Below are 14,805 nucleotides of genomic sequence, written 5' to 3' on the forward strand. Positions count from 1 at the left end.
ATTTTTAATATATATCTAACTTCAGTCTTGCTTGGATCTTTGACAGTAAGAACAGTAAGAATGTATTTATGTATTGTGCTCTTTATAATTCTAAAAATACAAGTTGAAGTTACAACAAGGGGCCTAGCTGTTAAAAATAGTAAAGGACTGACATTTTCAGAAATGTTGAAAATTAAAAATTATTCTGCATGTTTTTAGTGTCTTTAAGTATCCAAAATACTTTTTTTTTTTTTTAAACAAGGAAAGGAAGGAAGGAGGGAGACAGGCAGGCCTTTCTTTCATCTTTATGGCTCTGCACAGCCACCCCAAGGTATATGGCTAAGATCACTCCATTTTCATTATTTTTATTACTGTCCTTAGAAGGGAGGAGGGCAGTTGGGGTTAAAAGCCAAGGGCACTAAGCCAGGGTGACCTGCTTGCAGTCTCCCAGCTAGGCAGTACCCAAACCAGGACAGCTCCTCCAAATGCTAGCCTGTGATCTCTTCAGGCCACCACTCCTGTTTACTACTTACTGGAGAGGAGGGGACACCCTGTCCCCTTGGCTCCCGAAAACAGCCACAGATCAGAGCAGTTATTAAGATGTGTGTCAGAGAGAGGCAGGAGCGAGGAAGATTCTTTAGGAATCTCCAGGCCAGGCCTTCGTGGAGTACACCTTCCTCCCTGTGCCTCATCCCCTGTCCTGGAGGACAGCAGGTGCAGAGCATTCACCCCAGATGGGGATGAGAAAAAGCAGGGCTTCCGCTTCCACAGGCCCCCGCAGGCCCAACTGCAGGCTCCGTCAGGAGGTCTGGCTTCCCTGTGAAGTTGCGCCTTGGTGCTCGATGACTTCAGAGCAGCTGTGCTGAGACATGAGTGTGGGGGATGGGACGGGGGCAGGTGAGAACTAGATCTTCTCTAGAGAAGGAAACTGCAATCAAAGGGTATTGGGCGTCTCTGCCTCCAGGGGGCACTGACTCCATGCGTCAATGGAAAAATAAAACAGGTGGAAAAGGGCCCCAGAGAGGCCCATGGTGCCAGTGAACCTGAGATTGGAGAAGGCAGCACCGTTCCAACAAATTGCAGAATGAAAAGGCTCCAAATGCCTGAGACTAGTGATGCTGCTCCTGGAACCTGGGAAGCTGATTTCTGGACTGTTTAATAATGGTTGAGGGGCTCGGACAGACCCACGAATGAGTCTGGAGAGACTCAGACGCGGCAGGCACTTGAGTCACAAAATGAAAGAAAGAAATGAACTATTTTGCCTGCTCACTTTGTGCCAGTGTTTTTCTGCCCTCGGTTAAGGATCTCAGTTACCCAATGATCGTGTGAGCATCCTGCAAGGGTCTGGACCCTCTGTGACTGTGGGCTGGAAAAGGACAAGGGCTGAGTGCCCCACAGTTCCTGGTTGTATGCCCTGCATGCACCCACTCTCTCCAGATTTCCATTTCCTTGTCATAAAAGCAGACATAATTATGCTCCCTCTACCTGGCTGACAAAGGGACAGTCCCCGGAAGGGTACATACACAATGCTTGAACCTGTGTGGCTCAGACAATTTTAGACTGGAGAAAGAGTGACCAGGACAGTCTCATGGATCCTTCCTCGTAGACCCAAGCTCTGAAGAAACCTGTTTTGCTGAAAATACTGGACTCTATTTCCGGGAATGGGAATGGGAATGGCAAAAAAGCTGAAGCCACAGGGCAGCAGGCCAAATAGATGATCTCCAGCCAGGACCAGGGGACCAGGGCTCCAGCCCAGGAGGCCCTGCTAGCATGGTCCAGCAAGAGAGAAAGCCTGGCTGAGTCTTCCTAAGCAGGAGAGGGTGGCATAGAGCACCTGCCAAAGCCAGGAATAGGGCCAGGCTGCCTGGGTGCAAGAGCCAGCTTCATAGGGACTTGCTCAGGGATGCTTGCAGGTCACTAAGTCTTGATTTCTTTTTCTTAGTAATCATAGTAGCAGAACCAGGCTTAGACCTGGGCACAAGCAGCCCCTGCCTTGGGCCCATGCTGGCCTCTTCTGGCCATGACCCCTCTCCACAGGGTAAGGAGTCTACAGGGCCAAGAAGACTTAAGGAGGAGAAAGGATCTAAAGAGATAAGTGGAAGCAGGCAATTTTCCAGGGCCATCCAGCTACTCTGTATGATACTATCATGGTAGATAACGAGCACTGTCCATTTGTCCAAATCCACAGAATGCTCAACACCATGAGTGGATTCCAAGGTAAACCACAGACTGTGAGTGATAATGATGTGCAGTGCAGGTTCCACGCACTGTGCACGGGTGCTGCTGTGGTGGGGATGCTGGTGGTGGGAGGCTGTGTGTGTTGAGGGGCACATAATACAGGGACTCTCTGTACTTTCTGCTCAATTTTGCTGTGAACCTAAAAATGCTCTTAAAAAAATAAGGTCTCTTAATTAAAGAGAGAGAAAGACAAAGAGAGAAGGAGAGGGAGAAGGAGAGGGTCACAGGAGAACAGCAGCAAGGGGGAAAAAAAGGCCAAGTAATAACATCAGAGCTACAGGAGGGTAAAAGTCTGCACACTTTGGCTGGGGAGCTTCAGGTCTCAGACTTCGTCTTCCAGCCCTCGTGCGGCCTGATTCCCTCCAGGTTCCTGGGCTCCCATGGACAGATACCCTTGCTCCAGGCATCCTAATTCTGCCCCTTCTTTCCTTGAGCAGGGGCAAGAGCATTTCCTGCCCAACAAGAGCTGAATACATTGTCCCTGCCCCTCCTTCTTCCAGGGTCATTGGGGACCCACAGCCTTCACAGTGATGTCTGGGTGTCTGGGCTGCTTTCTTAAAATACCAATATTTATGATGATGGTATCTTCATTTAGGTTCACTAGATAGATCAATAATTAATATATTTACAAAAAAAACAGACATCAGCTCATCAGGGTTCCCTCCAAAGCAGGCTCTGCTTCCCGGCAACCACACTAATCTTTCCAAAAGCACATCGCTCCTCTGCTGAAGACACTCGAGACTCCTGCTCCCCTCCCTTCTTCCTCTTCTGCTCTCTTCATCTCACCTAAAGGATTGCAGGCAGGCCCCATTTTGTTCAGGGTCACACGCTAGAAAGAATACTCCAACGGGGAAGTGGAATGGCTCCGCCCCCATCTCCAGGGGTGCCGGGAAGCTCACAGGATGCCGGGTGTGTCCACAGTCAGCACCTCCTCGTGTCCAGTGGCTGGACTGTGTTCTGTCCCCACAATTGCTATTTCCAGCCCTCACCACCCTCCTCGTGCCTCTCACACCCCCACTTCTCCCTCCTACTTCAAAAAAGACTTCCTCTTTCAGAAAATAAGGGGAATCTCCTTGCAATGCCCTCAACAGATTCAAAACTTAAATGATGACTTTGCCCACTCACCTCCTCCTGGATTTCTATCCCTGACACCCGATGCATCTGCGCCCAGGCCTGGTAGCCAGGCTTGCCCTCCATCTGGGGAGAGCGGTGTCTATCATTCTCCCCAAGGCCCATCCCCGCTCGCCTCCCCTTCCCTGCTCTATCAACAGTCAGTACCCTCTCCCTTCTGCCTCATCCATCTCGCCTTTGCCACTGTCTTTTTCCTGACTAAAACATTCTGAAAAAACATCTCCCTCTATTATCACTTTAGCCTACAGCTCTTGGGCTCCATCCCACTGTCCCATTAAGACAGCTCCTGCTGAGGTTCCTAGTGACCTCCTTGTTGTTAAATCCAACCCCATGTTTCGTGTCTTAAATAACCTGTTGGAAAGCATTTGGCACCACTTCTTTTTAAAATTGTTAAAAATTCTCTACTCTTTTGGCTTCCATGGTGCCATTCTTTCCTACTTTTCCTCCTACCTGTGAGTGCTTCCCTCTCACTGCCTTGGCAGGCCCACCCTTGGATGTTGGTACCCACCCTCATGGTGTTATCTTTGACTTTTTTCTCTTCATACTCAATGTACTTACCCTGGAGAATGACATTGACTTTATAGCTTTAATTGCTTAGATCCTGACAAAACCCACATCTAAATGCTCAGTCTAGACCTATTCCCCAAGTGTCAATGAGAATGTCCCACAGGTGGACAGCTTCATGTCAATTTGCCACGGGCACCTCTAGTTAAGGTGTCCCCAACTCAGGCTCCATTTCTACCTCCAACCTTGTCCTCCCTCTTGTATCCCCACCTCAGTGAATGCTATCACTGCCCTCCCAGCTGCTTCTGGTCACTACATCCAATAAATCATTCCTCCTTGATATGTTAAAGTCATTCTCCTCTTTATTCCCACTGCAGGCCTGATCTTATTTCCAATTCTCATAGTTTCTCATTGGGATCCCTTCAATGACCAATTTGTTATGTCCTAGGTTTATTTTCTTATGCTTTACTTATATTCTTCTAATTTTTCTACAATGGGAATTTATTAATAATACATTGCACACAAACAGTAAAACACTATTTTAAAATAATGTCCATGCAATATCCCTGCCTAGTAGTTCACGGTTGCCCAACTCTGCAAGCAGGCTGGACCAGCTTATAAAACTGGACACGCTTCTCAGGCCACCAGAATACATTTCCACCTCCCTGTGTTATATGCTGCTCCCCGTGCCACTTAGCATCATCATCTGAGCGCGCTGTTTGCGGGCGGCACGGCAGGAAACAGGAAGGAACTGAGGACGCAAGAGTCAAGGTTCAAATCCTACTTCTGCTAATAAATTGTGTGATGTGAGCAAGTTGCTTAGTCTCTGAGCCTCCATTTCCTCAGCAGGGCCGTGGGAATAATATCCCCTATGTCCCAAGCCGTGTGACGAGTCAGCAAGCTGTCTTATGTGACAAGGTTCTAGCATGGCTCTTTCAAAGAGTAAGCACTGAGCCATGGACCATGCGAGAAAAGCCTCAATTCACACCTCTCACTTCCTTCATGGCCTAACTCCAAAAATATTACTTTCCTTCTGCTCTAATGTATCTTTCCTTAAATTATTATGCTTTTGTAGACTCATTTTGTCTCCCCAGATTGTGAGTGATCTTAAGGCATGGAGTCCACCCACCTTCCTTGGTGTTTCCCTCCACCCAGTCCCGGATGGTCTCTGCCCAGAGACTGCCTACCAAATGCACAGAGTTACTAATGCAGGATTAACAAAGGCTTGCGCTCAGTTCTTGGCCAAATCTGGAATCAGACAAGGGTTTTTTATAAAGCAGGGATGGGGGCAGGCAGCGAGGAAGGGGACATGCAGGGGCCGAGGGCAGGGCAAGAAGCAACTTACCTTTACACTGCAAACCCTGCCGCAAGAGTCCCCAGAGCAGGGACCCACAGTGATCGCAGAAGGTGGGGACCTTGTAGTTGTGGATACCGAACTTGTGGGGCATGTTGACGCTGAACCGCTGGGAGCCCACCTGCAGGGATGGCAAGACACAGGGTCACCACCGAACTCCTCAGTGCCCCAGAAGACTTGTCAACGGAACTCTTGCAGAACTTTTTCCAAGAGAGCATGTGTCATTGTAGGTGGCAGGCCCTAGCTTGGCTCTAAAAGCTGCCCTGAGGTGAAAAGAGCTTCCATCCTGCCCCGGCCTTGGCTCCTGATGCTCTTAACTCACTATTGGCTGCTCCATTTGACTGTGCAAGGCCTACTCCCCAACATGGTCCTCTCTAGGACTTCAGGACTTTAAGCAATCACAGTACAGTGTCCTCAATGTGTACCTCAGGCCAGGTGCAGTGGATCATATCTGTAATCCCAGCACTTTGGGAGGCTGAGGTAGGCGGACCACCTGAGGTCAGGAGTTCGAGACCAGCCTGGCCAACATGGTGAAACCCTGTCTCTACTAAAAACACAAAAATTAGACGGGCATGGTGGTGCGAGCCTGAAATCCCAGCTACTTGGAAGGCTGAGGCAGGAGAATTGCTTGAACCTGGGAGGCAGAGGTTGCAGTGAGCCAAGATCATCCCACTGCACCCCAGCCTGGGTGACAGAGCAAGACTCTGTCTCAAAAAAAAAAAAAATTATACCTTCAATACTGCTGTGCTCCTGGAAGTCCCACCTAGGCAAAAAGTCTCTAGGAAGCTCAATGGTGGACACAGGATTCTGTGCAGTAGCGTGTAAACTCTGCACAATGTTGTGGAAACTGTGGATCAGTCAGGACGGACAACAATTGGGAGGAAGATGGCTACTACAGAGTGGTGAGCACTAAGAATGCTAAGGTCTCAGCCCTGACCACACACCAGGCCCCATTCTCTCAGTTAAACCTCACCACCACCCTACAGGGCAGTCCATGGTACCCTAACTTCACAGATGAAGAAATGAAGGCACAGCAGGATCATACCCTGTCCCACCCAGTGTCACAGGATGGCGGGGTCAATGAGACCTCAGGGGTGGAAGAGGCTAGAAGCATAACACATTTCATGGAAGCAAGGGTCTGCTGGGCTACATTTCTGAGTCATCTCTGCCCCTCCACAGCGCTACCCTCCATCTATGTCTTTAGTGGAGCAGCTGCATCCCCAGCCCCTCTCAGTATCGGCAGGAGACCATCACCCAAGACATCCGTGGGCTGGGGAGGAGATCACTCTTGCTTCCCCAGGGATTAGGAAGTGGCTGGCATGTGGCAAAGCTGGGCCTCAGCTCCCTGGCTGACTGATGAGTAACAGGCCCCCATGGGGGACTAATGAGGGGTGAAATGAGAGCTGGAAAGGGAGCTCGACTTGAACACAAGCATGAAGACAAGTTCCCTAGCACCCAGTTCCAAGGAATGGCTGATTCTTCCATTGGACCAAGATTTCACTCATCCCTACTGAAATGGATGGCCTACCACTTAAGGTCTTGCCTGGGAACAAGAATGTCAGCTCTGCTGAAAACAGCTATACTCACCCATTCTTAGATGCGTAGCTTAGGTGTGCCTGTTTGTGAATGTAGACATGTCGACTCTGCCATGGTCTCCCTTACTGCTAAGGAAGCATGAGATCGCTGTGCCCACTCTATTCCGACACAAACCCTAAAGGCATGGTGGACCTATACTGAGAATAGAGTCTTGGTCTCTCAGGAATCACCTCATAGGGGTATGAATGACAGGCTAAGGTGAAAAAGTGGGGAAGTTGTCCCAGGTGACCAAGAAATCCAGTGTGGGGGTGGAAAGAGCTACATGACCCTCAGCTGGGACCACTAAAAACTCTAAGGTATCAGAGAACAGAGGCGGAGGATGAAGGAGTCCACACAAGAGCACGCCACAGCATCAGACAGACCGAGAGACCAACACACAGATGGCATGCATGCAGGGGGACATGTCACATGTGCGCTTGCTGAGGCGGGCACAGATACAGTGGGGTGAGTGAGACTCACAAAGAGAATATGGAGAGGAAGAAAATGGCAGAAAGACTCGTGAGATTAAAGAAAAAAAAGGTGACAGCAGTGGAGATGGAGCATTGTTTGGTTACCACACCTGGAAGTGCAGGCAGGGTGTGAGTCCACCACATGCTAAGACACACAGACATGAGACGGCGGGGACCGGCCGAGTGTTCACAGTGCAGGACACCCAAGAAGTCCATCACCAGAGCACCTTTTAATAGGAAGGAGGGCATTGAAAGCATGGTGTTTAGGGCTACACGTGTTTGTGGTGTGTATGTGTGTATGATGTGTGTATGCACAGGCATCACACTAAAGGTGGTTACACAAAAGAACGAACTCAAAGTTTGGTCCCCAGCAGTTCAGTAACCCGGCAGAGGGTACGCCCATGACCCTGAGGGGCCAGATACACTGACACTAAGGGAGACTGGCCTCTGGAAGCACAAGATGGTGGCGGGGAGAGCCAGGACTGGGAGTCAACTCCACCAAGCTAAGAAACCCAGAGCTTCCCTCTCTCAGTCCCTGGCAATTTGTCCCTTGGTGATACATGCCAAGTTTGGGAACACACTTCACTGGAGACTTCTTGTCACTGCTCAATATGCCAGGAAAGACAGTCAGAAGAACTGGGTCACAGATCAAGCTGGGTTCTGAACATTTCAAATCTCAACCCTTTAACCTGCATGGCATGGACTCTTATGGGACCTTTCCCTCCAAAAAAGTGCAGAAGAGCTTCAGAGTCCTGCAGAGTCAGAGACCTGCAGGTGATGAGACTGAGATCCTTGAGGGAGGGACTAGTGTACTCCTCTTTGCTTCCATGGGACACAGCATAGCGCCCGTCATACAGGACATACCCAATAAATGTTCAATGGAATGTCCACAGGAAGGAAATAAGGCAGAGAGCAAGCAAGCCATCTCTTTCTTTCATTTCCTCGTGAAAGCAACAATGATGTACTGGGATCATGATCCTAGATCAGGAGTCAGGAGGTGCAGGTGCTGGCTTGCAGTTTTAACCACAAGAGAGCCCCTGCAAACAAGGTTGGTGCTCTGGGCTCAGACTACCCTTCACAGACACAGAAGGCTCAGTCTAAGCCTTGTCCTTTGTTGCTTTCCAGAGACAGTAAGAAAGCAGAAGGAGAGAGAAGATGGGAAATGCCTTAGATGCTAGGATGCTATTTGACTCAATTATTAAGAAGCAGGTAGAAGGTCTCTGTAAGTCAGTCCTGTTGGAAGTCAAATTGTAGACCAGCTGATTATAAACCTACTGAGGGCCTTTCTCTCTAACCCCCAATTCTAATAGCTTATGACTACATAGAATTTATTTCCCCTAGAATTAAGAGCATGCTCTTGAAATCAAGTGTTCTGATAATACCTACATCCATATTCACAACTGTCATCTTCCTCGAAAAGGTTTTTTAATCTATCAGTGGGACTATCATTCTCGTAATTGCTCAGTTAGGAGAACCTAGCTTCACTGTTGCATTTTCCTGCTTCCTTACCTCTACCAAACTAGGCAATCTGATGCTAGTTTCTAAGATTAAGAGACAACGTAGTGCTGTGGTCAAGGGCTCAGGCTTTAGAACAAACTGCCTGGGTTTGAATGTGGCTCTTAGCTGTGTGATTTGGGGCAGGTTAATTTCACTCTCTGTGCTTCTATTCTGTTGTAAAATGAAGATAATAACATCTACCTCATTAAGGTTATTATGTGATTAAATAATATATGTTAAAGTGCTTCAATCAGGGCATGGTAAGTGCCCAGTGAATGTTGACTCTTTTTATTGCTGTGGTTATTGCCGCCTTGTAAGTATTGCTTGGGCTTGTTCATTCCACACCATTCCCCCATCAGCTCATTAAACATAATGTTCCTGCTTGTGTTTCTATTACTGTTTATTACCTGTGAGGAGCTAGTGACACATCGGTTAGCCACTTTAGTTCTGATGAGATGATGAAATAAAAGAATTCATATTTTTCTTGTGGGCTTGAGCGCTGGGATCACACTGCACTTGGCATAACATCCAAGGGGATAGAACTGACTCGGACCTGTGCTCATCCTGCGGATGATGTCTCATGCCGGAAGACTGTGGACAGCTCCCTTTGTTTTTTATCAACAAAATGAAATGGCAGGGTCTCAGGCAAAGAAGGTTTTCTTGGGAACCACAGAAGAGGCAGTGAAGGGAGGGGCTAACGGTGAAGAAGCCCAGAATTTCCATGTCACAAACACTTACCTGGTCAGGGGTCTCCTGCTTCTTTAACCCAGCACACTTCGTGATTATGAGCTCGTGGCATCGCTTGTGGACCACACAGGTGCAAACTGCAAATAGAAAAGACAGGAAGGCTGAATGACACTCGGGGAAGGGAGTGTCCCTCCCAGGATCTATTCAGGGCTTGGTGGAGGGACAAGGGGAGCCAGGCCCCTTCTGCCACTGAGCCTTAATTTAATACCCTCCCTAAAGTCTTTTATGCAGCTATTTCAAAACACTGTGCTATCAGAGCCATCAGTTTCCTAAATGCTCCAGAGAGCAAGGTAACATTTATATTCAAAGGACATCAGCAGTTTTCTCCAGTTCAGGGAGTACTGATCAATTTTCTCACTTCAATATGCCAAGGTCAAGGAAAAACTTCCTCCCAGCCCTCCCATGGAGCACTGCCTATTAAAGGTGTTGTAGTGGCCTCGCACCCCACTCAGGACCATGCAGGGTGGCTGATGTGATAGGGGGAACTGCAGCAGGCGGTGCAGAGGTTCTGAGGCTTTTTTATCTGGTTGTGTCCTGACATACCAAACTTTAAAATTCCCATCATCTTTAATATTTCCACAAGAAGTGGCCTATATCTGTGTTGTTAGTGTCATGGAGCATTGTGGGCAGTAGGTGGCTGAAGAGGTAAGTAACTGTTTGTGTGCATGTTATCCCAAAGAACAGCAACTTCCACCAGACACTACCCCATGGGTGAGACCCAACAGTGCTTGGCGAGGAGGTAGAAAAACCTCCCTGCTCTAACCTCAGCAAAACCACCGCATGACCATGCCACATTTCCACCCTCCAGTTTTGTACAACTTAAACTTGCATTTGTAGTCAATTAACTGGAAAGGAATAATCTTCAATACCTTCAAGTGAGCTTTACATTTTTAAGAGCTAATGATCACACAGCCAAGACCAAAAAAAGGGATTTGACAAGGACCTTTCAGTGAGATACCAAGTACAACGAGCAGGCGAGGAAGCTTCTTTAGGGAGGGAGACAGGGAGGGAGCTGGCAGAATACACAGACCCAGTTCAGGACAAAATGGGACTTTCAAAGAGCCTCCAACTGAAGCAGTATGTCTCATTCAGAAAGATGAAAGTGCCACCTGCTCCAGCTGGGACACAAAGGCTGGGTGGATCGGGGACCTGCTGAGATCACAAGGACACCTGGAGACAGGTGGCACCTGCAAGATACCTCCCATATATATTCCCATATATGCAAAAAGTAATGGCCAAGTGGGAACAAAGAAAGCATGCAAGCTGTGGAGAGCCTCCAAATGTCATCAGACTGAGCACCTGCCTCCTATGGGTGCCAGTGATCTGGATCTAACTAACCATTGGCCTGTGAAGATTTAATTCATAAATGCCTCTTACCTTGACACTGGTATCCCTGCTTTCCTATGACACCCCTGAAAAGAAGAATAAAATTTTTTTTTAAAAAGTGACATCTTACCAGGTCAAAAAACAAACAGAAAAACCACCCAATTTGGGCCACCACCCACATTGCACCAAGTACATGGAGTATGCAGAATATTGTAATTTCTCTCCCACTTGCAAGGTGCCTTAAATGTCTCCTTCCAGAAGCCCACAGAGGGCAGTCCCAGTGCTTGGGGAGGGTGCAAGTTTTGGTCAGCGTCAGAGCTTGATTTCCTATACAGAGAGCCATTCCTGTGCGGTCAGCAATGTTCTGGAAAGCCACAAACGACCCTGCTTGCTCCTGGTAGGCATTGAGCAGTGAAGCATACCTTTCCTTGTGGATAGAATGGATATTCCTCTTCTCCCAGCACCAGGACATGCTCTGTGGGCCCTCTAACTGTGGAAGAGGGCTGCAGCTGGCAGGTATATTTCCCTGGGCAGTCCAAAGACCACCAATGGTTCTAAGCCAGTCTGTGCCCCGAACTGGAGATTCAAGAGGTTGTCTAGGTGAAGGTCAACATTAGAGGTTCCTGCCATGGCCAGAGTGGTGTTCCCAGGGCAAGACAGAAAGTCAGCATGGACACAGAACAATCACACAAACCCGGCCTTACCCCTGTCCTTAGTGTACTAACTACAGCTGGTCAGGGAGCTCCCTGAAGTTCCCAGCCCAGTGGGAACAAGAAGCTATTCAGGCTCCACCCCAGGGAACCTACAGCTCAGTGGCCTTCACCTATGGGCCTAGAGGAGACCTGGATCTGTAAGACCAACCACTCAGTTCATGACCAAATATAGCAAGTGAAGGTCAGACAGCTGGGTCTGCCCTGGTATTGGAAGTATCTGTGGCTAGAATGGGGCATTATTTCTGCCTCAGTTGGGCTGGGCTTGCTCTGAGCTATATCTTCTCAGGTGTCTACGCCAACCTGGATGACTGTCTTTGTGACATTGTGAGGATAAGACAAGTGACTCCTGGACACCTGGAATCCAAGGGGTCCTCAGAGCCCAGTGCAGATGTCCCTGGCTGGGTTCATACTGCATTCTGGCCTCACTCGCTCTCCCCAGTTGGATCCAAGGGGTCATGAAGGCAACCTCTACATCAGCTTCAAAGAGCTCAGACAGCTTGCCAGAAAGGCTGATGGGATGTAAGGAAAAGTATCAGCATTAAAAGTCAGACTACTAGGGGTAGAATCATACTTCTGACACTTCCTGGCTAGAGGACATCAGGGCAGTCTCATTTTCATTTCTGAGCCTTGGTATTGTTAGTGGAATGGGGCTGGCCTTCAATCATCTTTATCCCAGCCCGTCTCCTCCTTCCAGATTTTTTTTTTTTTTTAAGACACAGTCTCACTCTGTCACACCCAGGTTGGAGTATAGTGTAGCGATCTCGGCTCACTGCAGCCTCCACCTCCAGGGTTAAAGCGATTCTCATGTTTCAGCCTCCCAAGTAGCTGGGATTACAGGCACACACCACCATGGCCAGCTAATTTTTGTATTTTTAGTAGACACAGAGTTTCACCATGTTGACCAGGCTGGTCTCAAACTCCTGACCTCAAGCAATCTGCCTGCCTCGGCCTCCCAAAGTGCTGGGATTATAGACAAGAGCCACCGCACTCAAGCCTGGCCTCCTTCCCAATTTTCTAACAAATCCTAGACATCAGATAATTTCACTTGTAAATAATTCAGTGGATTATTTTTCAGTGGATTATTATTCAGCGGAATCCTCACCTTGGATTCCTGAGGTGTGTCTGTAAAAGATAAGGATTGTTTTTAAAAACACACAATCAGCTAGGTACAATGGTTCACATCTATAATCCCAGCACTTTGGGAGGCAGAGGTGGGTGGATCACTTGAGGCCAGGAGTTCTAGATCAGCCTGGCTAACATGGCGAAACCCCACCTCTACTAAAAATACAAAAATTAGCCAGGCATGGTGGTGTGCTCCTGTAATCCCAGCTACGTGGGAGGCTGAGGCATGAGAATCACTTGAACCTGGGAGACAGAGGTTGCACTGAGTGGAGATCATGCCACTACACTCCAGCCTGGGCAACAGAGCTAGACTCTGTCTCAAAACAAGACACATACACACACATATATACACACACACACACACACACTCACAATATCCTTGTTGGTTATAAAATCTTAACTCTTTTGATAAAATTCTAGGTATAAAGTCACCAGAAACCATTGCTTCTTTCCATGTATTTCCCCCCATGTACCAAACACACACTTAGCCCTCCATAATAGTCCCCTGCATTCAGATAAGGAAGAAACGAGGCACACCAGCATTCTTTAAATGAGGTGCATAGTCTCCTCTACCCCATTCCCGACATCTTGCATCAGAGATGTTGTAACTAGAGGTTCCCAAGAGAAAGGCTTACCAGATGAAGTCTCTGCAATGGGAGCAGTAGGTGGGCTGCCGAAGATAGGTGGCCATGAACTTGTGGCCGTTGACCTGATGGACCCTGCGCCTGACGGCCCCCTGCCGCTTCCTCGGCCGCATGCGTTCCCTGAACACACGCTCTTCATTGTCTTTAGGGGCTGGGGAAGGACAGAGCAGGGAAGAAAACAGAGTCTGGGTTAGTGCACCTTCAAAATAAGCTCCCTCTGGAGAGCTACTCCATCCCCGGGGGAGTGGAGCTGGGGTGGGTGGGAGGTAGCCTGTGTGTGTGGAGGGACTTGGGGGTCTGAGGAGTCTCACTGAGCAGCTGGAGTGAGCGAGCACATGTAGGGTGGAAAGGCCCAGAGTGTGCGTATTCCTGCTACATTCTCAGATTCCATCCAATCCAAATTCTGCTCCAGGGCTGGCTGCCCCTTTCCTCCCCACACAGGCTACAGCTGGTTTCAAGGGCTTGGGGGTCAAAAGGCTCAAGGTTCGCATCTTAGTGCAACTCCTGAGCAGTGTGACCTTGGATAGGAGGTGTTTCCTCCCCCTGAGCATCTGAGCGCATCTCCCTTTGTAAATGTCAATGGCAGTGCCAGTCACACGGGGTGGCTGAGAGGACGCAATGAGATGAATCTCCACACCCTAAGCTTCCTGGCTCAAGAAGTAGCTGCCTAATAAATCTGACTTCTTCTTTCTTCCTCTTACCTAGACTAAGCCAACCGAGAGTATTTTCCCAGAGGTCAAAAGGAGAGGGAAATATGACACAGTGAAAGCAGTTTCTCGAAGGCTCAAGACTACCACCATGGGCTGTAAAGATCCCACTGGAGTCAAAAAGATCTTCCCTATACCTTTCTTCCCTCCACTTCTGAGACTGCCCCGCCAACTGAGAATGCCTTGCAAGGGGACTCACAGATGATCACAAAAATAATAAAGATAATTGTTATGGGCTATATATTTTTGCCCCCTCAAAATTAATATATTGAAGTCTTAACCCCCAAAGTGATGCTATTTGGAGATGGGACCTTTGGGAGGTAATTAGGTTTAGATGAGGTCGTGAGAGTTGAGCCTCCACGATGGGATTAGTGTCCTTATAAGAGGAGGAAGAGACCTGAGTGAGTGAGCTCTCTGCCATGTGAGCAAGGAAGAGGGCCCTCACCAGAGCCCACCCATATGGCTCCCTGATCTTGGACGTCCACCCTCCAAAACTGTGAGAAGTGAATGTCTGTTGGTTAAGACACCCAGTCTTTGGTATTTTGTTATTGCAGCCTGAGCTGATTAAGACAATGATGATCATGATAAATGTTTATCATGGGCTTACGCTCTGGCAAGTGCTATGCTAACTGTGTTATATCTTAGTGATACAATACATCTCACTGAACCCTCAAAACAACTCCACTTGAAGGGTACTGCTATTAGCCCCATTTTACAGGTATGCAAAGTGAGGAATAGAGAGTTTAAGTAACCTACTCCTGTTAACACAGCTACTCAGTGGGGAAGCCCATATTCTAA

General features: G+C 48.4%; 1 protein-coding gene across 2 annotated transcripts in view; it reads right to left on the reverse strand.

Annotated features, from left to right (window-relative positions):
* The window catches only part of PRKCE (protein kinase C epsilon), a 531,726-nt gene that overhangs the window by 195,312 nt on the left and 321,609 nt on the right, over window positions 1–14,805 (reverse strand). For both annotated transcript variants that reach the window (XM_054473224.2, XM_054473226.2), the window contains 4 exons: window positions 13,292–13,451; window positions 10,873–10,907; window positions 9,487–9,572; window positions 5,198–5,327 (listed from right to left, as the gene is read on the reverse strand). In XM_054473224.2, the coding sequence (XP_054329199.1) occupies window positions 5,198–5,327; window positions 9,487–9,572; window positions 10,873–10,907; window positions 13,292–13,451 (411 nt within the window). The remainder of the gene's footprint in view (window positions 1–5,197; window positions 5,328–9,486; window positions 9,573–10,872; window positions 10,908–13,291; window positions 13,452–14,805) is intronic.

This window comes from Pongo pygmaeus, chromosome 12 (genome assembly GCF_028885625.2).
Source record: "Pongo pygmaeus isolate AG05252 chromosome 12, NHGRI_mPonPyg2-v2.0_pri, whole genome shotgun sequence".
NCBI lineage: Eukaryota > Metazoa > Chordata > Mammalia > Primates > Hominidae > Pongo > Pongo pygmaeus.